The following is a 26,854-nucleotide window of genomic DNA, read 5'->3' as shown; positions in this document are numbered from 1 at the left end:
TCTGCACTTACTACCCTGTTTGTATTTTATGTATTGTTGATTTTTTTTAATGTCAACCAGCTTTTCCTGTAATTCCTTCGGATTCTGGGTTGTGGTCTCTAACTCTGAGTCGGGCACTCGATGTTTCTTTGTCAACACCTTGTTTGCTCAGATCACAGGGATGGCTTCCATGAGGGACTTACACAGGTTAACGTTTTTCCTCAGAGTGATAATTCATTTTTCTGAGATAGCCTCTCATTTAAGTTTGCTTCTCTGTACTTCATATCAGAATTACATCTAATATCATAATGACCAAAAGAATAACAGCAGAATTGGGTCCTCTGTCTGATCAAGTCTGCTCGGCCATTTCAATTATGGCTGATCTTTTTTTTTGTATTCTCCTCAACCCCAGTTCCCAGCCATCTCCCCGTAATCATTGATGCCATGTCAAGTCAAGGATCTAACAATCTCTGCCTTAAACACACCCAACGACATGGCTTCAGCAGCTGCATGAGGGAACAAGTTCCACCGATTTACCACCCTCTGGCTAAAGAAATTTCTCTGCATCACTGTTTTGAATGGACTTCCCCCTATCCTGATGATGTGCCCTCTTCCTAACTGGAAGACCATAATCTGTGGATTGGTGAGAATATCTCCTCGCTGACGATCAACACTGGCACTCCTCAGGGGTGTGCGTTTAGCCCACTGCACTATTCTCCATATGCACATGACTGTGTGGCTAGGCATAGCTCAAACAACATCTACAAATTTTCTGATGATACAACCATTGTTGTTAGAATCTCAGGTGGTGATGCGAGGGCGTACAGGAGTGAGATATGCCAACTAGTGGAGTGGTGTCACAGTCAAAACCTAGCACTCAACATCAGTAAGACGCAAGAGCTGATTGTGAACTTGAGGAAGGGTAAGACGAGGAAAGACATTCCAATCCTCACAGAGAGATCAGAAGTGGAGAGAGTTAGTATTATTTTTTCCCTCGAATGATAACCTCTACATGCGAAACTCATGCTCATTTGCTCATCATACACTGTTATTATTGAAAAATATTTCCCTACACTCCAGCTGGAAAATTGGCTGCAATTTCTAATTGTGGAAAACACTCCCTCGTATTCCAAGTATCACTCCAGAAATGATTTGCTTTCTAAATGGGCCATCCACAATGAGTGCAGAGCTACTCTCGATAGTGGGGGGAAGAGAGCCATACACCAGATTGGGAATCTGAATCAGAGAACCAGATTGGGAATCTGATCCAATTTCTCAGTCAGGGAATGAATGAGAAAGATTCAAATGTGTTGGCAATTCAACATAACACATTTTTGTTTCCGGTTCGGTGAGGTTTTATTACTGTCCTGGTCAGAGCCCGACTAAAATGTTTTATAATCACAGACATTTTATCGGCCTGTGTTGCTGTAGGCCTTTGAACTTGTCTCCATCTGTTTGCATTCGGATCTGATGCTCCTGCTCTTTGAGACAGTGATTATAACTTTCTATACATTTATTGATATTTTATTAACATTCCTGAAGCTGAAATGGTCTGAATTGGTAAAGAGTTACAGCTTCTGTGTTATTTTGAGGTGCACCACCGTTGTGAAGTGATGTGTTATTACAGTGTGTTTCTCGTTCGTATAAAATCCACCCCTATTAGGAGCAGAAAATCAGACGTAATCTTGTTTGTGTTTATTTTTGGGGTGAATTAGAAATTCTGATTAGAGTTGATTTGCTTCCTTTCACATGATCTCCGACAACGGAATCTCTGAAAACATAAAAGGTGTGAATTATTTCTGAATGATTCATTCATTCGTGCGTCTCCATCCATTTCAAATTTTCAAATATATATTTTAAACATAACTGGTTCAGCAGATGCTGGAAGCCAAATATGTGTGTGTGTGTGTGTGTGTGTGTGTGTGTGTGTGTGTGTGTGTGTGTGTGGTGAGAGAGAGAGAGAACGAACGCACGCTGGAGGACGTCAGCAGGGCGGGCAGCTTTTATGGAAATTGATAAACGGTTGACGTATCCAGCTGAGACCTTTTTCAGGTCTGGAGAGTAAGGGGGGAGATGCCAGAATAAGATGGCGTGAGGAGGGGAAAGGTGATAGAGGAAACCAGGTGAAAGGGGAAGGGCTGGAGCGGAAGGAATCTGATCAGAGCGGACAGTGGAGTACAGGAAAAACAGAAGCAGTTAGGAAGTGATAGGCAGCTGAAAATAGGCATGAACCCAGAGAGGTGAACAGAAGAAGATGGGAGAGGGAGGGATATTTTTTGTTCGGCATTCATAACACCAGGTTGGAGACTACCTAGACGGAAAATATGTTGTCGCTGTCCTGTCTTGAGGCAAGCCTCAGCACGGCACAAGAGGAAGCATTGGACTGAAAATGTCGGATCGGAAATGGGAATCAGAATTAAAATGTTGGGACGCTGGGAAGCGCCGCTTTTCACGCTGCAGCGATGGCGCTCGACGAAATGAGGTTCAGTTTATCACTGGTCTCACCAATGTAGAGAAGGCCGCACCAAGGGCACCAGACACAACAGATGACCACAGCAGATCCACAGGTGAAATGTTGCTTACCTGGAGGGAAAGCGTTTGGGCCTGGACTAATGGTTGGAGAAGAGATCAATGTGTGGGTGTAGCACTTTGGGGGCTTGCAGGGGTAAGTGCCGTGAGGGTGTTAGGGGTGGAGAGCTGAGCGAGATTATGGAGGCAGAGATCCCTGCGGGAAGCGGCGAAATGGGTTGGGTGGTAGTGATATCTTTGTTGGTAGCATCGCTTTAAAAGTGGGATCAGCCTGTAAGCGCTCACCAGGTCTTCCACCACCTTAACAGTGATGGAGTTGCTCTTATCTACCACGCCATGACGTTCCGCACCCAAAAATCATAATTTGTAAATTCAGCCATTTCCAAAGAGATCGCAGAAACAAATTTATCTTTATCTCCCCATCACAGCCACACAACCGCTCTCCACTTCCCACAGGAATCACTTCCTCCATTATTCCGTTTCCATTCCGAACCTCACTATTCATCTCCCTCCCGGCGCTTATCCCAGCAAGAGGCCACAGCGCTACAGCTGCCCATCCACGTCCTACCTCAGCACCAGTCTTTGTCTCCAAACAGCCCTTCCAGGCGAGGCAACAATCTACCTACGAATCCCCTGGGGTAGTCTGTGTGTCCAGTGTTCCCGAGGCAGCCTTCTCTACATTGGCGAGACCCATCATTCATCAGGGACCTTTTCGTCGAGCAGCTCAGCTCCAGCGACCAAAAACAGACCTTCCCCCAGGCAAAACCTCCGATTCCGATTCCTATTCCTGTTCCGCAGCTTTCTCTCCTTCCACGATGAGACAATCCCCAGGATGGAGCAGCAACCACTTCCAGTCTATGTTGTCTGGGTAGCCTCAATCCTGATGGCATGAATATCGATTCTCCTTCCCGTGGAAAGAATGATCACCCTTCCCCTTTTTATGCTGTTCCTCAATCTGGCCTTTTACCTCTTCTCACCTGCCTATCACTTCCGCATTGCTTCTCTCCAGCTTCCCTTTCTCCTACGGTCCATTCCCCAGTCCAGTCAGGTTCCTTCCTCTCCATCCCTTTAGTTTCCCCGTCCACCAGGCTTGACCTATCACCGTCCAGCTTCCCTTCTCCTCCTCCGTTACCTTTTTATTCTGGCGTCTCACCACTTCGTTTCTGGTCCTGGAGAAAGGTCTCGGCCCGGCACTTTGGCTGTTTATTCACTTCCATAGATGCCGCCTGACCTGCGGAGTTCCTCTGGCAGTTGGTTTGTGTCGCTTTTAGTACTTTTATTGTGAGTGCGAGTCAAATGTGTTATTTCCAGGTTTTTGAGCCATTGATGCCTCACTGCCTTTCAATAATGAAGTTGAGTTAAAAACAGTGTGACCCATAATGTTCAGGTTATTAATGACTCTGAAAACCTGTACTCAGATAAGGTGCTTTGACGGCCAGGAATTTTCCATCCTTTCAGCTACAAGCAGGTGGAGCGAGTTACTCTCAGAAACATCCAGCTGTCGCTGCTCTCACGACGTGATTTTTCACATGGTCATTAGCCTGATGATACATGAGTAGATTTTTCAGTCAACAAATTTATTTGTCGGTTTCATGGCTCCGATTTGTGACTATCCCATTGACGGGTTGTATGTTATTAGTATGTTTATTAGGTTGTGGTGCGTTATAACATTGAAACTTTCAATGTGTTTGAACAGCAGCATTGTTTGTTATTCAGTGTCTTCTATACTTGCTTCGTTGTCTGGCGCAACCCTCGTACGTTTCTGGGGCTAACATTTGGGATTATGTCTGTGGTTGTAGTCTACTCTATGTGGTGTATCCGAGAGGTTACCGAGTGTTTAATCCTCCTTAACGAATTGAACAAAGCTGGAGAGGCAATGGATGAGGTTGCGAAGGATCCTCAGGGAAGGGTGAGGGACATGAAGGGTTGAAACTACAGTTGTGTCCGTCCATCCAGGACGAACTTCGAGCAACACCGATGATCAATGGGCAACATTTCGACTGCCTTCCTGAAAACAGAAGTGAAGGACGCTGGTTTCATAGACCATCAGTGTCGAATCCTTTTCAAAGTATAGAGAATGTAGCATCTCCTTCAGCTGTTCACTGAGCTCAGTCTGACTGACGAGGTGAAGAGCTCAGATGTTGCAGCATGCAGCACAGTTACTTGAAAAATGAAGGTATATGCAAACAACGTGGGACGTCCACTGCAGGAACCATCCTGTTCCAGACAGCCATCACCCCTTACCATTCCCATACAGGATGAAATCTGCCGAGACGCCCAGCAGTAAAACCAAAGGTTTTCTGAGGTTTTCGGGGTCGCTGTAATTTTGACTACTACTTGGAGCCCGGAGTCTGCTGTGGGCTCTACTGACCACTAAATGGTTCGTGATGGTGAAAGCATTGAGCAGGACAACAACAAGGAATGGGGTCACAGTTGAAAAGACAGAACGATGAACACATATTAATGTCCAAAATAGTGACATAAGTAATTCTAAACTCTGCATGCAAAGGCATGTTAAAGGAAAGATATACATATATATATTGGACCATGAAAAACTTTAAGCAACTCAGTGAAGGCGCAAAGGTCAGAATCACATCCGCCGTTCTCCCGGTACAATACTTAGCGAGTAGATCCTGGAAGCAAATGGCCACAAATCGATCAAAGGTGAAGGCGACGGTGAACCAAACAGAACAATCTGTGGCGGCCTGCATTAAGAAGACGTGGGTTCTACACACGCGGACGTAAAACAGGAAGGAGAACTCATCCGGAAAAGCCTTCGGAATTTTCATCAATATAACGTCCAGGAAAACGACCGCTAGGTCAGCCGCTGACATGGCCAGCAGATAGCGGATGACTGTTTTAGAGAGTCCGCACTTTCCCCGTGACAGTATGACAATCGTCAGCGCGTTCACTGTGAAAAGCAGAAGTACGGAAATTATGTATCAAACTGAGAGCCTGTATGTGCCAATGTCTGTTTTATCGCCACAATATATCAGCCTCTATCATGATGTTTGGCAGCGCTTTCTTTGCACCTCCTTTTCCTTGTATAGAAAACCTATAACCAACCTCCCGCCGTATTTTCCCATTCCTTTTTGTCATTTCCATACTGGGAAAAAGACACAGGCGGTTGAGACTGTCTATGCCGCTTACGATCGCGCATAAGTCGATCAACTCACCTCTCACCCTCCAGAGAGCTGAGCCCAGGCTCGCTCCAGAGCTTTCCAATCCAGAACGAATCCATTTCTGGTTCGCAGCAGCAACGTATCCAACCAAAAGAGATCCACATCTCTTTTTATCCGCCACTGTGTCAACGAATGAACAATTTTAAGAATTAAACCTTTCTTTCAAATACCCATGCAGTGCCCATGAAAAGTATTCGCCTCCTTGAATGATAAACCAAAAAATGTCAAAGTGAAAACGAATCTCTAAAACGTGATCTAAATTAATTACAGATATAGAACCTGAGCGTGACTGGGGTAGAAGAAAGAATGTGTGGGAAGACGAGATTGGGGTGAAAGATGAAAGGGGGAAAGATAGAGATAGGTAGAGAGAGTGATAGAGGGGAAGAGGGAGTCGGAGAGAAGGAAACGGTAGAAAGCGAGTGTGGGGAGAGGGAGATTTGGGGTTAGAAAGATTGGAGATAGAAAGAACCATGGAGTGATGTACAAGAGAGCAATGTGGAGAGAGATTGACTGGAGGGACAGTGGATAATAATGGCAGGAGAGGGACAGTATAGAGATAGAGGCAGGGTATTGAGAGAGATTTCGAATGACTGAAAAGATCGGAAGCTGGGGGAGACCGAGACGGATGGGGTAGGGAAAGAGACCGGGCTTGGGCAGAGAGACGTGGGACAGAAAGACTGCGCGGACGTGGTAAATCTTCGATGAGGATGTGTAGGGAAGAGAGAGCCAAAACCGTGAAAAATGTACCGTGAGGGTCTGGAGGGCTTTCCGTCACGCACAGCATTCTGGGACTGCCGTGGCACCATTGGAAAGTGCTGCCGAATCATCCAACCTGCCTCGGTGACTCCTTCCCCTGACCCGACTCCTGCCAAACCGCATCGGCGTTCTCCCTCCCTCATAACCTTCTTCGCCACCTCCCTGTCTCTCTCTAATCTCCAACCTCGCTCCTTGTGCACGACATTTTCGAATATAACGTTTCCAATGCTGTATGTTGCTTCAGTTTTGTGAAATTGCAGACCTCTGCGTTTTCCACTTGAGAATAGCATCTTCTTACCAATACTCCTTGGAACGATAACCCGGCTGCACAAGTCAGATGGGTATAAACGGATGACCCACAAATCAAGAAAACAACATTATGACATAATTCTATTGTTCTACGGTTTCGCACGCTTCCCTGCTAATGGATCTACAGGCAAGCCTTTTACTTGTACAGAGTTCCACACTGCATGATATAAAAGGTTCGCCAATTAAAGTCTGGTACCGCACTTCACTTTGAGATATCTCTGCCAAATTGCTGTAGTGCACCAGGATCCCGACAAAACGGGATTGAAACGATGGAGTAACTATGTCTCAGAGGCACATTCAAGTTCGCCACCCGTTGGGTGTTCCGTTTTGTGCCTACAGAACCTGGCCCATCACCAGGCAGCAAGGATGGGATCGGCGCAACCAAGTAGGAGAGACAGCAGTATTACGTGAAGTATTGTGTGAAATAAGGATCCTAGTCGCACCCAAGATGTTATCCGGTCGGTAAACAAAACCAATAGATAGAAATCAGACTGCAAGAAGTGAACAGAACGAAATTTCGTTCGTGCTTCTGCTTGCGACTGACTGTCTTTCCTTTGCAGGACCAGGTCAGTAGATTTAAGAAGGATGGGAAGTAGCAACAGTGACGTTGATCAGGAATGCGGGGAGAGTCTTCGCTGTGAAGGTAAAGAAGAAAACGAGAAAGAATAACCCGAAAGTTGATCGAGTAACAAAATCCCTGGAAGTTCCATTGGTGCCGCTAATCTCCCTCCTGATAGGGTCTGGTTGAAAAGTGGATATGCTGCACTAGATATGTGATTCGTTTTACTAGTGGTTTGTGTGGTTGGACACAAGGACGGTGGTCCTATTGGAGTCTTTTTAGTTAAAGAAAGTCAAATAATTTAAACAAGAAACTGGTAGTGGAGACGGAGATCCTACGTAGGATTATGATTTTATAATGCAGTAATGTGTTTTGATTTATGCACTTTGTTTGTTTGTGCGTAGTTCACCAGAGGATGTTCTTGCTTTCATAAGTGTTTGTCTGTTGCGTGTGCTGCTGTACCCTACACTCTGGGTCGACGAATCGTCGTCTCGTTTGTCGGTGAGCATGTGTGTAGTTAAACGAGAGTAAACTTGACTTGAGTTCAATAAATTCTGGAGGTATAAGTGATATCAACCTCCAGAACAAGAACAACAACAAAAATAGACTGACTGACCAAACGATGTCCAAACAAAAGAAAGGGGATGCGTCTCAATGTCTATATCCTCACCTAGACAGCCTGAGCTCAGGCCCGAATCAGGTCTGGACAAAGTTTTAATGTTAGCAGAAGCCATACAACAAAATCAAACATCCCAAACCCGCCTGATAACGCTCAGGCAAACGAAGCAGAGGGGCAGGAGGGTGACAAATGGCAAGTCAAATAACTATCGAAGGAAAAATGAGGCCATTTCTAGGGTCGATTCCGAAACATCGAGGGGTCTCAAAACAGTACATGACTTTAATTTGCGTATTCGAACAGGAAACGGGGAGAAATAAAGAGAAGCGAATTCAGAAGTCGATTCTGTTGCATCATATCCAAATATATATATATATTGGCATCACCACGGTAATTGGGCTATAGACCCCGTGTGAAGTTCGGGCTATTGGACAAATTTTTGAAATTTGTAAGCCCTTGACTGGAAATGTCCGGATGTTCTGAAATGCCGTCCGTGGAACCCACTTCGCCTGCAGGACAAAGCGCGGTTCAATTTTGCAGAGGAATAGAGGTGAAAACGATAATAATGGATGTAACGCTACCATGGGCACGTGGTTAAAGGGACAAGCTCGGCTGCCGTCGTGGGCTAGTCTGTCAGCATATTGATTTTGTAGAGGGATCCAGGTGCAGTCAAACAACAGGAGACAACATAACTGACGTTATTTCCCGTTTCCCTGACGTATGATGGAATAGACTTACAGAGCAACTCTGCGCTGCCATACACGGAATTGAAAATACACCTGGACTAAGATGTTAACCAACGACAGCTTATCCTGACATGCAAACATCTGATGTATTTACATTGCACCTTAAGTATAATCCTTAAGTTTCACTAGAAACATTATTTATAACAAAGCGTCGAGTTAGTAGTAACTGGCGCGAGGTGCATAAATCTATTGTGCGTTCGAAAAGATATCGGTCGTGTCAACTGTCAGCCCCGGGCGAGGAGAATCACCAGTGTTGTGTACCGCTAATCGGTTGCAGGACAGACAGCAGTGAGACGGAACTGGAAATGCAACAGAGTGAGTAATGTTCCGTAAGAAAGTAGTGCAACATCATTAAAAACAATTTTAATTCGGATTTCCAGTATCATTCTTTTATTTTTCAAACATCGGCAAACCTTCCAGATAGAACTCAGTTCGTTCGGGAGAGAAACAAAACAAATAACTTTTTGCAGTTGCTCTGGAAGTTCATTAAATTTCAGCGTGCACTTATCATCAATAGAAATATATATTCCCGAATGAGACTTATTTTTTTCTGTAGGGAACCGGACGTGTGGTAAGAGAGAAACAGAGTATAGATGGCGAAGGAAAGTAACAGATTGTCACGAGGCCTTGGGATATGAACAGAGATAAAGGCGTGGGAGATATGCAGGGACAACGAGGGAGCAGGTCGGAGATGGAGATAGAGTAAAAAAAAAGAAAAATATACACGCTCTGTTTCAGCCCGTTCATCTTCCCTCACGATGAAACTCACTAGTCTGCAATGAGATTAAATTTTGATGAGAAGTGGACGTGGGGGAAGGAGTAAACGAGGACAACGTGAAAGATATTGAGAGTAAAACACCGTGAGCATCACTAAAAAGAATGAATCAGAAACAACGGAGAGAATGTAGAAATGGAAAGGATTTTTCCTAACTGGACCAACCCGGATTAAATCATTGTCAGAGGTAATGGACATTATTACAATAAAACGGGCGTGACCCGACTATAGACCCTTCATCGGGGTGAATTACTGCTGAGGTGACCATTACATATTACACGTTCGATGAACGACACATTTCACCTGTACTGGGTAAGCAGCGAGTGAAATATATCATCACCAAATGCATGCGTATTTCCGAGCGCTCAGTTGTTACCCGTGGTTCTGCATACCGTATCGGCAAGGGGATAAATTATGAAGGAAACATGGTGTTTGACAAAACACCTGCAGAAATCAGCAAGCCGATCTACGATTTAAGGAATTTGGTTAACAGTTTCAGTGGGTGTTTCACCGCGTTCTGCAGCTCCTCTCTGAACTTGCTCTGAGTAAATACATGTGTTGGTGCAGGAGCTGAGGATCTGCAGCATCGTTGCCGTGGATACTGCGATATAAGTCGGATCCGCGTCCCTGTAACGAGGGATATTTGCAATCAGTACGTAGATATCAAAAAACCACCAGTGTTAACCACAGAAATATAAAACTACCGGTTATACTGAATAGTAAAACGACGGATTTCATTCGGTTCTCCATTTCCGGGTCCTGTCATCCTTTCCGTCGCTGCCGGGGAGCACCATCCGGACTTTATTGGCGGAAAAAATCCGTCTAACTGTCAGAGCATTGAACAATAAAATCAGAATAAACGGGAGACAAGGAATGAAAATACGGTGAATCATCTGAGTGCGACCCACGAGGGCGACCCACGAATCTCGCTCTGGTCAAACAGCCATAGGAAACTCCGTTAACTAGCACCAACGGATCTAATGTAAAGTAGAAAGGGATACATTCTAAATAGCCCAGAACACTCACCGTGCCTATGACTATAACAACCGTTCATTCGATGCAATATTTTCTTTTCAACTTTTCACAACAAATGACCACAAAACTGTCATTGGTAAAGGCGACTGTCAGCCAGACAGAGATTCAGGTGCTTGCTCAAAGGAAGCAAGGGACGAACTTGTAAACGGGAGTTCAATGGAGGAAGGAAGACCAGAAGTATTTCATAACCTTCCACTTCAGCAGAGGGTCAGAGATAACGACCAGGAGATCGGCCGCTGCCATTCCCAGCAGGTTCCGTCTGAGACATTTGGAGAGACCGCGCTTACCTCGGGAGAAGATAGCAATCGCCAACTGGTTAACTGCAAAATAGAAGAAAAGAAACAGAGAAATTACTGACTAGTCAGGGTAACGGAGCAGCCGTGTGATAGAATTAGATTAGATTTTGTGGGGGTTTTTTTCTGGCTCACAGCGTAGAATCCCCAGTACATAAGAAGCCATGTATTATCGGCGTGGAAGAGAACTTGCGCGAATTTTGTAATAGTGTTAAATCAAAATGAATTCGTAAGCCGACGAGAGGAGAGCTGCTTAAATTCTTCCTCGGGCGCAGTAAAGGATGGACATTCAATACAGCATCACTGGCTCTGAACAGCACAGGAATGAAATTAAATCCACACCTGCAGTTCCCTCTACTCACATGTCGGAAATCAATGAGCTATTCTCTCTGTTCCATAACCAAGCCGCGCAATTCACAGACGATTTATACGGACGTAACAGAAGGACGGCTGGTTCTCACAGCTGTAGTATAGCCCGTGTCCTCCTGTGCAGACAATTCGATTCACAATTATTCCATGATATCCAATCAGGAGAGAGGAATTCAGTCAAAGGCAGCATCTCGGCTCCATTAGACCCGCTTCCAAAGCAATGGGAGTAATATTGTCAGCGCGTTCCGCCCACGGCAGAAATACGGGGACACGGCAGGTAACTGTGGAAGCACGTAGCTAGAGAAACACTTCCGAATATCAGAATTAACTCTCAGTTTCTGCCGTTTGCAGATGTGATAGCGACTTACCGGGAATTCCAACGGCTGAAATAACAGGGTAGTAAATGTCTTCTATCCGCCACATTACTGTATATCCCACTTGAGTGACGCAGTGAACGCTATTGTCCTGAATTCCACAGCTCGGCAAGACACTCTGGGCTGAATACAGCAACAAGCTATGATTTATACAGGGGATCAATCTGCAGTAACGGAGTCCCACCTTTGATTCTGCTATTGAACCAACAAATTACATCACCGGTGTCTCGGGTCCAAAAGCTGTCGGCATGTAACACAAACACTTTAATACTATTGGCATTAGCTCACTTAGATCCTTCTGCGTAATTTTACCAAAATGTGCAACGAGACCAGTAAGTGAGCAGTCAGCGGCTCTGTTTACAACTTTTCCACAGCTGTATTGTCAATGGTCACGACTGTTCCCATTTTCCAACCTGAAACTTTCACTGTGGCTCTCTTCCCACAAGCATTCCGGAATCGATGTTTCCAGCATTTTCGGCACTTTTCACAGTCACGCCTGCTGTTTCCTCTGCAAGTAGAACCGGTTTCCCCTCAGTGTGGGCGTGATCCAGCGACACATGAGAACCTTCCCAGTTTCCTTCTGCAGACTTTCAATTAACGTCATTGATTTTTTAATATATATTCAGCAGATCCACTTTGGTCGGTCTGACACCAAAACCACCCCAACACGTCCCACTATGTGCCACCAGATATGAAATGTACTCGCTGTACCGACAAGCTGTGTAGTTCTTCATCAGCCCTGGACCACCAGTGTTTTCCTCATTTTAATCAGCTTCCCACTATAATGTTTATTTCCAATAACATGAAGCTCAGAGCTGTGCACGGTTCCCTCCATCTCTTAAATCATCTTCCCACATCTTGTGGTGTGTGTGTGTGTGTGTGTGTGCGTGCATAAATGCCCCTATTACATTTCTTCAAATGTATATGAACAGAATTTCCTGCCCGTGCTGTGGACTTTTAAACCTTAGTGACGGACAAAGCCGCTGTTGAATCCACCTGAGGAACAGTTAGATTTTGAAATATTGTGGAGTTCAATTAGCTGTAGGAATACAATTGGCTGTTCAGGCTGCCACTCGCTGTTCTGTGAGTTATGAGAGCAACCACCAACACGTTTGTCTCTGGGAAATGCTGGCATAATTTAACAGAATATATTCTGCCATGTACAGAATCCGCTCCGTATACTGACGTTTTCAACTCCTGCTCTGTCCTTAAGGTATCCGTGTAGTTAGCATTCCCCTCGCAGTGTCATGGTAGAAAGAAATGCAGGACCGCCAAATAAGGCCAGCTCTCTCTCTGTCCCCCCTCCCTTTCTTTGTGGAGTGTAAGGAGGGGTTGAGTTTCTCAGCAAGGGGGCTGGGTGGAGATGAGATCCTGGGCACCCAGGGTGAGGGGGACAGCAGAAACCTCAAATCAAACTCGTCCGAAACGAAGACAGGATGTTACAGTGGTTTATTGATTTCATCGACAAATGTAAATTAAACAATTTGTGAGCTGCTGACGTTCGGGAATAAATGAGTTGCTCCCGACTCACTCACAGTCACACACAATTAGCTGACCGGCGACAACCAGGGGCAGTTTGAATAATCAGTCCCGTTTCTCACTGTCACTCTGCATCACGGAACTGATGATTATCAAATCACACTTCAGGGCCGTGTCCCAGATCACCGCAGATCCAGGGTCATTTCTGAACCCTTGCGAATTGCTTCTGGAGTGCGGAAAGATAAGGGCGGGAGTTAAAGTGGGGGAGGGGGGAATATCGGCCAAATTGTCTCCATCTTGTGGACGGGTATATTCACACATTCAGACGTTTACAGGTACACTCTCAGTCCGGGTCTAGACTCCCGTAGAGACTCCAGTTCATTTTCCCCAGTCCCACTGAAATTATTCACCGCCAGCCTGAAACGGATGGAAAAATAAAGATGAAAAAAAACAGATTATATAACCCTGTCAGTAACAGGGTACTGGGGTTAATGTTTCAACAATAATCACAGGCAAACATCACCAGAAAACCCGCGGATCTGCTGAAATTTTATCACATTGAACATTAACACAGACACTCACATGATCTGCTCCAGACTCGGGTGGGTCAGTATGAGCCGGCGGAGAGCGGGGACAGACTGGTCTGTGAGCGGGTTCCATCCCAGGTCCAGCTCTATCAGTGATCGGTTTGTACTGAGAGCGGAGGCGAGATCCTCAGCACCAGAATCTGTAAGTTCGACATGGTTCAGACTGGAAATGAGAGATAGATTGAGGGTGAAGGACACAGAGAGACAGGGGCAGTACAAATTTCCAGAATTTATCAGTAACACAATTACTGATCACATTAATGTTCAGTGTCAGACACCCAGTGTCTGTAAACACAATCTCCCACAGTCTGGTACTCACTTCAGTGTCTGTATTTTACACTCCGAGTTCCCAAGAGCCGCAGACACCAGTTTCACTCCTGAATCTCCCAGGTCATTCCGTCCAAGACTAAACAGAAACAGACAAATTAATGAATGGGTCAGAAGGAATTTCTCTCACTCGGTTATTTCAGGAAACATTAAACCCTTCAGTAAATCACTGATCAGTGTTCCCATCACTGTCAATGTCCCTCACTGACCAGTTACAGGGGATTCACTGATGTCAGTAATTTAGTCTGTCGGTGTGACCTTGTAAACTCCTCATATTCTGTCTCATTGCGCGATGGTTAGGAAAGTGTTCCTGACCTGTGAGTGGATCGGAAGGGACAGGGTTGAAGGGGAGAAAGTCCCACAGTGAGGAAGATTTGTGAATAGAGAAATGTTGGTGGGAAATGACACCATCTGAGGAAAAGGATGGAAAGACGGGACATGAAGGAGGAAGGGGGATGTGAAAGAGAGATCCCACAGGACGAAGCAGGATGGAGAAGAGAGATTCCACAGCAGGAACGGAGTTGGGGAAGATACATCTCACAGGAGGAAGGGGGATCGCATTTGTCACAATTCTTCACAATCATATTCACTATAGTTTTACCCAAATCCCTTTACATTGGAACAACACAATGGAACAATTTCACAGTTCAGAGTGAGAGAAAAATTAGGTTACCTCAATACCTGGAACTTGTGCAGCCAGGGTCCCAGCTGCTGGATTCCCTCACACAAAATGTGGCAGTACGACAGGTCGAGACGTTTTATTGTATCACAGAGTCTGACAACATGAGACAGGACCGCGCAGTCAACTGGGATCAGTGTCATTCCACTGAATGAAAGTTCTTCCACAGATCCCAGTGCGGTCTGAGTCAGTTCACGATTCTGAGACTCAAACAGGTAGTGAAATGTGTTCAGGAGCCTCCTTTTACCAGCTTCACTCGATGTGTTTTCACTCTGGCGTTTAACCTCCTCCTTCACCCAGTCCATCACCCGGCAGGTTGTTTCATGAGGAAATGGACCCAGAAACTCCTCCAGACCCCGAGCTGTCAATGGGGAGGAGAGACCAGCAACAAAACGGAGAAATACCTCGAATCGCCCATCTGTCGTATTGTGGGCTTCAGTGAGGAATTTCAGGATATCCTCGGGATGTATAGTCAGGAATTGTGCGACTGCAGCTGCAAACTCTTGGATGGTGAGGTGTGGGAATGTGTACACCACGCACTGGGCAGAATCCTCTCTCCCCAAAAGCTCCATCAGGAACCCAGACAGGATCTGGGAAGGCTGCAGATTGTAGTTGTTGAAATCTCCATCTGTAAACACAGTTCTCTTATCGGACACTCCTCTGAAGGCCATCTGACCAACCCTGAGTAACACATCACGGGGGTTCTCAATCTCACGGCTGTGGTTTTTCAGGATGCTGTAAATATAGTAGGAATACAGTTGGGTGATGGTCTTGGGAATTTGCTGTGGGTCCCTGTCTCTTTGTGTGAAGAAAGGGCCGAGTGCAAGTGCGAGGATCCAGCAGTAGGAGGGGTTGTAGCTCATGGTATACAGGATCTCGTTCTCCTTCACGTGTTTGAAAACAGCTGCCGCCACCGTCTGATCATCAAAATGCTTCATGAAATATTCCTTCCATTGCTCACCAGCAAATCCCAGGATTTCTGCCCAGACCCTGATCTCTGCCTTTTCCAATAAATGTAACGCAGTGGGGCGGGTGGTCACCAGCACCGAACACCCTGGGAGCAGCTTGCCCTGGATTAAACTGTACACAATTTCCGACACTTCACACCAGCACTCGGGATCTGGACACTGGTGCTTAGGTTCTGTATCTCTCCATTTATCTGCAAAATAGATTCTGTGTTTGAATTCATCCAAACCATCGAATATGAACAACAATCCCTGTGGGTTCTTCCAGACATCTCTCAGGAAATTCCCAAAGTAAGGATACTGATCCAGAATCAGTTCCCTCAGGTTTGTTCTGCAGTTAATGGAGTTTAACTCCCGGAATTTGAAACTAAAGACAAACTGGAATTGTTGGAATATCTTCCCCGTGGCCCAGTCATAAACAATCTTTTGTACCATTGTTGTTTTCCCAATCCCCGCGACTCCGGCCACTGCTGCTGATCTCCCAGATTCGGATTTACTTCGGGAAAAGCTGCTCTGGAATAACTGATCAGTCTGGATTTTTTCCATCTCTCCGTGGAGATGTTTCTCTCTCCAACGCTCGTGGTCTCTGCGTCTTGCCAGCAGCTCATGTTCCACCAGTCTCCGATCTCGAACAGCAGAAATGACGATGAGCTCAGCGTATCGATCAACCAGGTGGAAAACCTTCACCTTCTCCCTCATCAGGATCGTGTTCACTCTCAGTGTTTCAGTTTGTGCCCGCAGAGTCTCCTTGTGTTTCTGTTGAACATCTTCAATGGGAACAGACAGTGTTCAAACTGTTAGATGTCTCAACTCAGAACTCATTATTTAAGCACACAAGAGTGAGCCCAAAGCTATTGCATTAGTTGAATTAATCAATGAATGTCCGTACAGTAAAGTAAATTTGCATAACAGTCCCCTGACTGAACAGAGAGGCCTGGTCTGGATAAACACATGGTCATCATATTTCCATATTAACTGTGCTGTGAAGATGAGAATTTCCCTGGTAGTTTACTGACCCCCGACTGTCCCGTACTGGACACCCTCTCACTACAGCCACAGATATCACTGTTCTTGTGGAAGAAACTTTTAATCCCCATTGTTGATGAGGTGTGTGTGGAGATAGAGAAAAGGGACGTTGGCATTCTGTCAAAGGAACAGGTCGGGGAATCACAGCTCCCCCCTCCCCTCTCAACATCACTGATTCAAAATGCAAAGAAGTATATTCGCTGATCAGTTTCTGCTCTGTGGCTGGGTGGCTGGGGGAGAAAATGTCAATGTCTTGTTCAGGAGATTGAGACAGTCAGCATTTTGGCACAAACCACAGACAATCCACCCACCCCCCACTTCCATCATCACAGATGCTGCTCAGCTCACTGGGTTCGTCCAGAAAATGGTTCGAGACGGCAGATCTGCAGTACCGGGTCTCTTAAAGAGTCTGTGTTGTAAATGCTCAACAGATCCAAGATTGAATATACACGAGTGTAAAGGAGAAGGAAATAATTGTTATTCTGGCTCTGATGAAGCTCAAACTCAGATAGTGTATGCAATGGAAAACTCAGTATTTTTTTTTTCAATCGTTCTGGTGGTGGGGTGCGGTTGTTAGTTGTGGATGTGTTGATCTGTCTTACTGCTTGAGGAAAGTAACTGATTTTGAGTCTGGTGGTCCTGCTGTGGATGCTATGTAGCTTCCTCCCTCATGGGGCGGGGCAAACAGCCCATAGGCAGGATAGGTGGGATCCTTCCTAACGCTGCTGGCCCTTTTCCAGAGCCGTTCTGTATATACGTCCCTGATGAGAGGTGGGATGGGGGTGCCGGTGATACGTTTGGACAGTTTTGACTACCCGTTGTCCAGTTGGCCACAGTTATGCAGCATGTTGACCTGCCCTCTGCATCACAGCTGTCGAAGGACGCGAATGTAGATGTGAGTACAGGTCAGCCAACGTCTGTGGAAACGGGAGAGACCACTGGTCTATGGCTTTAAATACACGTTTGAAAACCATGTTGTTTACAGGTCGGGAGTTAAAGAGAGCAGAGACCGAGGAATTTTGGTAGCAGCCAGCATGAAGTCTCATTACACTGTGATGTTTAAGCATTCTCCTCATTTAGATAATAGTCCACCCTATTGTTTCTCTTGCCAAAATGCATTACCATTCATTCCCCAACATTGTAATCCATTTGCGACACTCTTCCAATTCGTCGAAGTTTTGCTGCAATTGCATTGCTTCCTCAGCACTATCTGCCCCTTCGCCAATTTTTGTATCATCAACAAATGCGGTCAGTAAAGGAGCCCAGCAGAAGCAGCTGATTGGGCAACCAAGGTCAAGTGACCAAGCGGTTTTGAAAGACTGATACCAATAAATAGAGGGGTAGCTCAAGTGGAGCGGCCAGTGCAAAGCTGCCAGTAGAGGTCTGGAGCTTTGGGGCTTTGACTCATGGAGCGGCCTTGTCGAGGGTAGAGCCTTGTGAGGGAACTGCGAGTCTTTGGCTTGAGAGATTTTGGCAGTTTGACTGTGCAATCAAGTCAATTACGATTTGAATATCTTAACAGAAAGCAGTTAATTAGATAATTCAAGATTTGAATAGCTCAGAATCAGCAGAAAGCAGCTGATTGAGCAATCGAGCTCAGGTGACCAAGCAGCTTGAAAAACTCAGACAAATAAATAGAGGGGTAGCTCAAGTGGAGCAGCCAGTAAAGGAGTTGAGCTTTGCGGCTTTGACTCGGGGAGCAGCCTTGTTGAGGAAAGGTCCTTGTGAGGAAAGAGCGAGTCTTTGGCGAGGAAGCTGAGGGAGGAGACTACGCCACAGTTGGTGAGGGTGAGAGGTGGTGAAGAGATGACAGGTAAATTGGTTCAGTGTGATGCTTGCCTGATGTGGGTGGTCAGGGACACTGATGGTGTTTCCGGCTGCTACAACTGTGAAAAGCGTGTCCAGGTTCAGATCCTGAAAGACCGTGTTAGGGCACTGGAGAGGCAATTGGATGACCTCAGGTTCATCCAGGAAAAACGTGAGTTTTCTGGACAGGACCTACAGTGAAATCGTTACATCCGAAGATAACAGAGGAGACAACGGGGGCGACGATGAGGAAGAGATGGAAGCTTGAAGTACAGGAGACCCCGGGGGATGTGCCTCTTGAAATCATGTTCACCCTCTTGGAAGCTTGGGACAGAAGACACTGCCAGTCTGAGAGGTGGACGGGTCTGCGAGTCAAAAATTGGCACTGAAGCAAAGCCAAAGAGACAGACGACTGGCAGAGCTGTGGGTTTTAGATTCTTAGACCACTGGGATCAGTTTCGGGGTAAGGATGAATTGTACAAAAGGGACGGGTTGCACCTTAGCAGTCAGGGGACCAGCATTCTGGCAGGCAGGTTTGCCACTGCAACACGCGTGTGTTTAAACTAATAAGTGTGGGGAGGAGACGAACTGGAAATATAAGGATGGAGTTAAAGGGAAAGAGTGAATAAGAAAAGTTAAGAAAGACGTCAGAATTTACGGGGCAGAAAGCTCAGGAAGGGATCGGAGAGTATGGCCAAGTGCAATAGGACCAATGTGACAAGAAGGGGAGTAATGGATTAAAAATATTATATATAGATGAGCTTGAATTTCAGTTGGAAGTTGGTAAGTATGATGTTGTAGGAATAACAGAGACATGGCTGCAAGAGGACCAGGGCAGGGAAATGAATATTCAAGGATATACATCCTATCGGAAGGACAGACAGGTGGGCAGATGGGGTGGGGTGGCTCTGCTGGTGAGGAATGAAATACAGTCCCTTGCAAGGAGTGACATAGAATCAGGAGATGCAGAGTCAGTATGGGTAGAACTGAGAAATTGTAAGGGCAAAAATATTCTAATGGGAGTTATCTACAGACCCCCAAATAGTAGCCTGGATATAGGGTGCAAGTTGAATAAAGATCTAAAATTAGCATGTTGCAAAGGTAATACTACAGTTGTAATGGGGGATTTCAACGTGCAGGTAGACTGGGAAAATCAGATTGGTACTGGACCCCAAGAAAGGGAGTTGGTGGAGTGCCTCCGAGATGGATTCTCAGAGCAGCTTGTGCTGGAGCCTACCAGGGAGAAGGCAATTCTGGATCTAGTGTTGTGTAATGAACCAGATTTGATAAGGGAACTCTAGGTAAAGGAGCCATTAGGAGGTTGTGACAATAATATGTTAAGTTTTAATCTACAATTTGAGAGGGAGCGGCAGGATCAGTGATTCTCACCGTGGCTAACAAGGGAAGTCAAGGAGAGTATAAAACATAAGAGAGAAGAAGTATAACATAGCAAAGATGAGCGGGAAGCGAGAGCACTGGGAACATTTAAAGAACAATAAAAAATTACTAAAAAAAAGGCAATATGCGGAGACTATAAAGGAGGATAGTAAAAGCTTCTTTAGGTATGTGAAGAGGAAAACGTTAGTTAAAACTAAAGTTGGGCCCTTGAAGGCAGAAACAGGTGAATTTACTATGAAGAGTGAGCAAATGTCAGACGAGTTGAACAGATACTGTGGATCTGTCCTCACTAGGGAAGACACAGACAATCTCCCAAATATAATAGTGGCCAGAGGACATAGGATAATGGAGGGACTGAAGGAAATTCACATTATGCAGAAAAAGGTGTTGGGTAGTCTGATGGGACTGAAGGCTGATAAATCCCCAAGGCCTTATGGTCTGCATCCCAGGGTACTTAAGGAGGTGGCTCTAGAAATCGTGGACGCATTGGTAATTATTTTCCAATGTTCTATAGATTCAGGATCGGTTCCTGAGAATTGGAGAATAGCTAAAGTTATCTCGCTTTTTAACAAAGAGGGGAGAGAGAAAACAGGGAATGATAGACCAGTTAGCCAGACATCAGTGGTAAGGAAGATGCTGGAGTCAATTATAAAAGATGAAATAACAGTAAATGTGGATAACAGTAACAGGATCCGAGTCAGCATGTATTTACGAAGGGGAAATCATGCTTGACTGATCTTCTGAATTTTTTTGAGTATCTAACTATGAAAATGGACAAGAAAGAGCCAGTGGATGTAGTGTACCTGGACTTATAGAAAGCCTTTGATAAGGTCCCATATAGGAGATTAGTGGGCAAATTAAAACACATGGTATTGGGGGTAGGGTATTTACGTGGATAGAAAATTGATTGGCAGTCACGAAACAAAGAGCAGGGATTAATGGGTACTTTTCAGAATGACAGACAGTGACTCGTCGGGTACTGCAAGGGTTGGTGCTGGGACCGCAGCTATTTACAATATACATTACTGATTTAGATGAAGGGATTAAAAGTAACATTGGCTAATTTGCAGATGACACAAAGCTGGGTGGTAGTGTAACATATGAGGAGGATAGACTCCAACGCTTCAATCACTTAGGTTAGGCAAACTGGCCTGTAATTCCACAAACAAGAGAGAATCTGCAGATGCTGGAAATCCAAGCAACACACACAAAATGTTGGAGGGACTCAGCAGGCCAGACAGCAGCTGTGGAACAGCTGACGTTTTCTTTCGAGATCCTTCGGCAGGACTGGAGACAAAAAGCTGAGGAGTAGATTCGGAAGGTGGAGGGGGAGGGGGCGGAGGGAGAGTGAAGTGACAGGTGACAGGTGAAACTTGGAGGGGAGGGGATGAAGCAAAGTGTATGAAGTTGATTCTTGATAGAGACAGGAGGCCATGGAAGCAAGAAAAAGGTGGGGAGGGTCACCAGAGGGAGGCGATGGACAGGCGAGGGGATAACATGTGAGACGTACGAGGGCATGGGGAACGGTGAAGGGGGAGAGGAAGCCTTTCTGGAATCTTAAGTAATTGATATTCATGCCATCAGGTTGGACGCTGCTCAAAAGGTGTTGTTCCTCCAACCCGAGTGTGCCCTTATCCTGACGGTGCAGGATGTCATGGACTGACGTATCGGAATGGGAATGGGAAGTGGAAATAAAATGGGTGGCCACTGGGAGATCACGCTTCTTCTGGCGGACACAGTGCAGACGCTCGGCACTGGTTTCATCGAGAGACAACAGACCATACCGAGATCATCTACGCCTCCCTCTTTTGCTCTCTCCACCCTCTATTTTCCTTTCTTCCATGCCTTCTGTCTCTTTTACTAACCAACTTCCTAGCTCTTTGCTCATCCCTCCCTCTCCAAATTTCACCTATCGCCTGGCATTTCTCTCTCCCCTCCCACCCCGCCCGCCAGCTTTCAAATCGACTCCTCAGCGTTTTATCTCCAGTCCCATCGAATGTTCTCAGCCCGAAACGTTTACTGTACTTTCTCCATAGATGTGCTGAGTTTCTCCATCATTTTCTGTGTGATAGACTATAACTTATTTCTTTTGTCTTCATCCCTTCTTTATGCTTCTTTTTGTTACCTATTGTTAGATTTTAGAAGCTTCCAAATCAACTAGCTTTCCTCTCACTTCTGCTACATTATATTGCGTATCCTATTCTATTATGCAGTCCCTAGCTGCCTCATAAGGGATCATTACAATAATCTCCCTGATAAGATCTGATTTCAGTGTGTCAGGGACATGTAGGTTATCACAGAGTGCCGGGAACCTGTTAGGGACGTGTGGGGTCTCACAGTGTCTCAAGACAATGGCTAGGCATGTGTAGGGTCTCACAGAGTACTGGGAACCTGTCAGAGCTGTGTGGAGACTCACAGTGCATCAGGACCTTGCCAAGGTTGTGTGGTGTCTAAAGGCTTGTCTGGACCCTGTCAGGGGTGTGTGGAGACTCACAGTACATCAGGACCTTGCCAAGGTTCTGTGGTGTCTAACGGCGTGTCTGGAACCTGTCAGGGGTGTGTGGAGACTCACAGTGCATCAGGACCTTGCCAAGGTTGTGTGGTGTCTAACGGCGTGTCTGGACCCTGTCAGGGGTGTGTGGGGTGTCATAGTGTGTCAAGGCCCTGTCAGTGGTGTTAGGGGCTTCACAATGTGTCAGGACCCTGTCAGTGGTGAGTGGTGCCGCACGGTGTGTCGGGACACTGTCTGAGGTGTGTGAGGTCCCACAGTATGTCAGGACCCTGTCATTAGTGGGTGGGGATTCACAGTGTGTCCGGACCCTGTCAGGGGCATGAGCTGTCTGACAGTGTGTCAGGAACCAGTCAGGTTTGTGTGGGGATTCAGTGTATCAGGACGCTTTCAGGGGTGTGTGGGGGTCTCCTAGTGTACCTGGAACCTGTCAGGTGTGTGTGGGGACTCCCAGTGTGTCAGGAATCTGCGAGGGGTGTGTGGGGTGTCTGTGTCGGAACCCTGTCAGGGGTGTGTGGGGTCTCAAAGCGTGACAGGATCCTGTCAGAAGTGCATGGGTCTCTCTGTGTATCAGCAACTTGCTGGGTCTCCGTGTGGTCTCACTGTGTGTCAGGACCCTGCCAGGTGTTTGTGGGGTCTCACAGTATGTCAGGACCCTGTCAGGGGTGTGTGTGGTCCCACAGTATGTCAGGACCCTGTCATTAGTGGGTGGGGTTTCACTGTGTGTCAGGACCCTGCCAGGTGTTTGTGGGGTCTCACACTGTGTCAGGACCCTGTCATTAGTGGGTGGGGATTCACAATGTGTCAGGACCCTGTCAGGGGTGTTTGTGGTCCCACAGTATGCCCGCAACCTGTCAGGGTTGTCTGGTGTCTCACTGTGTGTCAGGACCATGCCAGGTGTTTGTGGGGTCTCACAGTATGTCAGGGCCCTGTCATTAGTGGCTGGGGATTCACAATGTGTCAGGACCCTGTCAGGTGTTTGTGGGTTCTCACAGTATGTCAGGACCCTCTCATTAGTGGGTGGGGATTCACAATGTGTCAGGACCCTGTCAGGGGTGTGTGGTCTCACAGTGTGTCAGGACCCTGTCATTAGTGGTTGGGGATTCACAGTGTGTCAGGACCCTGTCATTAATGGGCGGTGATTCACAGTGTGTCAGTACCCTGTCATTAGTGGGTGGGGATTCACAGTGTGTCAGGACCCTGTCATTAGTGGGTGGGGATTCACAGTGTGTCAGGACCCTGTCAGGGGTGTTTGTGGGTTCTCACAGTGTGTCAGGACACTGTCATTAGTGGGTGGGGATTCACAATGTGTCCGAACCCTGTCAGGGGTGTGTGTGGTCTCACTGTGTGTCAGGACCCTGTCATTAGTGGGTGGGGATTCACAATGTGTCAGGACCCTGCCAGGTGTTTGTGGGGTCTCACAGTGTGTCAAAGACCCTGTCAGGGTTGTCTGGTGTCTCACTGTGTGTCAGGACCCTGCCAGGTGTCCGTGTGGTCTCACTGTGTGTCAGGACACTGCCAGGTGTTTGTGTGGTCTCACAGTATGTCAGTACCCTGTCATTAGTGGGTGGGGATTCACAATGTGTCAGGACCCTGTCAGGGGTGTGTGTGGTCCCACAGTATGCCCGGAACCTGTCAGGGTTGTCTGGTGTCTGGCTGTGTGTCAGGACCTCCAGCGATGAGTGTGGTCTCAAAGTGTGTCAGGACCCTGTTCGCGATATATGGGGTCTCACAGAGTTTCGGGACCCTGCCAGCGATCTGTGAGGTCTCATAATGTGTGAAGATCTTACCAGTGGTGTGATGGTGACACAGTGTGTCAGGACCATGTCAGAGATGTGTGGGGTCTCACAGTGTGTCAGGACCGTTTCTGGGCTGTGTGGGGTCTCAAACTGTGTCAGAACCCTGTCAGAGGTTGTGTGCCGTCTCGCAGTGTATCTGAACCCTGTCAGGGGTGTGTGGGGTCTCCATTCAAAGTGTTCGGCTGTAATTGGGAGCGTAGGAAAACATTAATTGTAGACATATTTTCTTTAGAGAATATGACAGTGGTAGAAATGGTGTTCTTCAATAGTCATGGAGAGATTCTGTTTCATGTACAGAAATGGCTGTAGGAATTTCACTGTCGTGTTTGTTCCCTCGGCAAACAACATGAGGAATAGTGAACAAAAAGCTTGTAGCGATTTACCAAACCCATGGTGCAGAGAAACTGAGGGGTTTCATTGATATGATGTGGACTGGAACAGCATTAACAGAGGTGAGTAGTTTGTAAACATCCTGATTCATCTCACTCTGGTCCCATATTTAAATTATCATCTTTGGAATTTGTTCTTGTAATTGAGAGAGACAGTACCAGGGTTCTGGCCGAGGTTCCTTATATTTCTGTTGAGAGCTTTGAATAATCAGGTAAAACATGGGCTGATGCAATATTAATAAGTTTTGTGATGTTTGTCTTTCCTAAGCTCTCTCCTCTGTTAAATGTGCAGTTGAGTGATCTAACTCAGTCTGCAGTGATGAAGCCTCACAATCTCTTGAGCCCAGGAACTGCCCCGGGCTCCGTTTTCACAGTCATGATGGGCCTATAGATGTATTGAGCTTTCCATCCAGACGGTCATAGTTTAACTAATTGCAATATTATTTAGAGATATTTTCAGTCATTTTCACCTTCCTTGCCGCGATCCCATAACCCTTGGTTTCTCTGTCCTAATTCCCATCTCTCACCCTTCGACAGTGTCCAGCGCACAACACCGGCAGACATGAATTTCAGCTTCTGTGGACTGAGCTGAGGAATATGTCCCCCAATCTCACCCTCTCTAACACTGTAGCAGTGTTTGCACTAGGGGGTGTAGATGTGAACACAATGTGTTCATATTCTACTCTGTGGTTGAACAGACCAGTTGGGATGTCACCTGATTTTCTAATTAAAGTGATGCTATTATTACTATTCTGTGACTGGAACTTCAGTGGACGCCCAACTCTAAGAAAAGATAATCTGCTGGGGGAAGTTTAGAAAACGGATAAGAAAGATTCTGTTAAGGAGAGGGCAGTGGCAGTCAAGAGAATATTTTGACATCTTGTGTGAAGAAATATAAGTTTTTAATTCCATTTTCCATATCCCCCTCTCCCTTTCTCCACGTAGACTCGCTGTGGAGGAATTTGTAGGCCCTGGAGCGGTGTGAACAATTTCCTCAAACTCTCCAGCTCTCTGCCTCTTTCCTCAAAATGACCTTTGAAAACATTCGCTCTAAGAAACATGCTTCCATGTGTCTCACTGTGTTCTCTGTCACAGTGCCCATATTTACCTGGTCAGATCCCTGTGGCTCAACAACCTAACCGCCGTACGCAACTTACAACCGTTGGTGGAAACCGAGGTCAAGTTTCAACTTAATGAACTCTGCTGCAGCCCATTCTGGGCTATTGCATACCGCCCCAGTACCGGAGGGATGTTGAGGCTTTAGAGAGGGAGCAGAAGAGGTTTACCGGGATGCTGCCTGGATCAGAGGGCATGTGCTATGATGAGAGGCTGGATGAAGTTAGATTGTTTGCTCTGGATCGTCGGAGACCGAGGGGAGCTCTGACACAGGTTGAGAATATTATGAGAGGCAGAGATAGAGTGGACAGCGATCACCAGTTTGTCGCGGTTGAAATGTCTATTACCAGAGGGAATGTATTGAAGGTGAGATACTGTAGAATGAAGCAGGATGTGAGGGAGAGCTTTCTTATTCATCAGAGAGCCGTGGCTGCATGGACCGCACTGCCCGGTAAGGTGATAGAGACAAATTATTAGAAGCTTTTTAGAGACGTTTGGATATACACATGGATGTAAGGAAGATGAAGGAGTATGGACATGGTGCAGGAAGGAGAGATTAGAGTTGGGTTATGTAGATTTACCTCTCAGCTGGTTCGGCACAATATTATATGACAAATGACCTATTCCTGTTATATACTCTTCAATGTTCAATGCACGTTCACTTACCTTTCAGCTCACTGAGAACCTTGATTAAACCTTGAGCAGGATTTGATCGATGGGAGGGATCACAACCTGTTTGAATTTAAACACATTGAGGGAGATGTGTAAAATTTTAAAGTGTGCTGTATTCAATCCAAATTTGAATTAATCTCTGATATTTTCTCACCATACATCTGTATTTCGTTAAGTATTTTGTCCAACATTGGAACATCATTCCACATTTTCATATAGGTTTCCCACATCACCCTCCGGGCGTGGGAGCCTTTCTCCATCACCAGGCTCAGGAGGATTTTAGAACTGTCCGCCCGCTCTCCCTTATCAGCAAGATCAGAGATTTTCTGTGAAGAGTAACGGTGAACATATTGGGGACTGGCAGATTCACACAGAGAATGAGAAGTAAATGATGTGCTGTGTAACGGGATCAGACTGAGCAGTCACCCGGACGGGTGCCGATCCTGTCTGGGCATGGAGTGTACATTCTGAGTGCAGAGCACAGGGAGGGACATTCACTGTGAACCTGGTCCACCAGTCAATGAGATCCTGGCTGGTCTATGACCGCTTCATTGACGTGGCTCCAGTTCCATAAATAATC

The 26,854-nt window shown here is 46.2% G+C and overlaps 1 protein-coding gene across 1 annotated transcript; it reads right to left on the bottom strand.

Moving 5' to 3' along the window:
- Positions 1-12,962: 12,962 nt before the first annotated feature.
- On the bottom strand, positions 12,963-26,337 carry LOC132389849 (NACHT, LRR and PYD domains-containing protein 3-like). The gene is made up of 5 exons (XM_059962411.1): positions 26,269-26,337; positions 14,589-16,326; positions 13,908-13,994; positions 13,584-13,751; positions 12,963-13,418 (listed from the first exon to the last, which is right to left on the bottom strand). Exons 2-5 carry the CDS (start codon positions 16,256-16,258, stop codon positions 13,331-13,333), a joined length of 2,013 nt encoding a protein of 670 aa, XP_059818394.1. The 5' UTR covers positions 16,259-16,326; positions 26,269-26,337; the 3' UTR covers positions 12,963-13,330.
- Between the last annotated feature and the right edge of the window lie 517 nt (positions 26,338-26,854).

Source organism: Hypanus sabinus, unplaced genomic scaffold, assembly GCF_030144855.1.
Source record: "Hypanus sabinus isolate sHypSab1 unplaced genomic scaffold, sHypSab1.hap1 scaffold_678, whole genome shotgun sequence".
Taxonomy (NCBI): Eukaryota; Metazoa; Chordata; class Chondrichthyes; order Myliobatiformes; family Dasyatidae; genus Hypanus; species Hypanus sabinus.
This window is presented reverse-complemented; position numbering and strand designations above follow the sequence as displayed.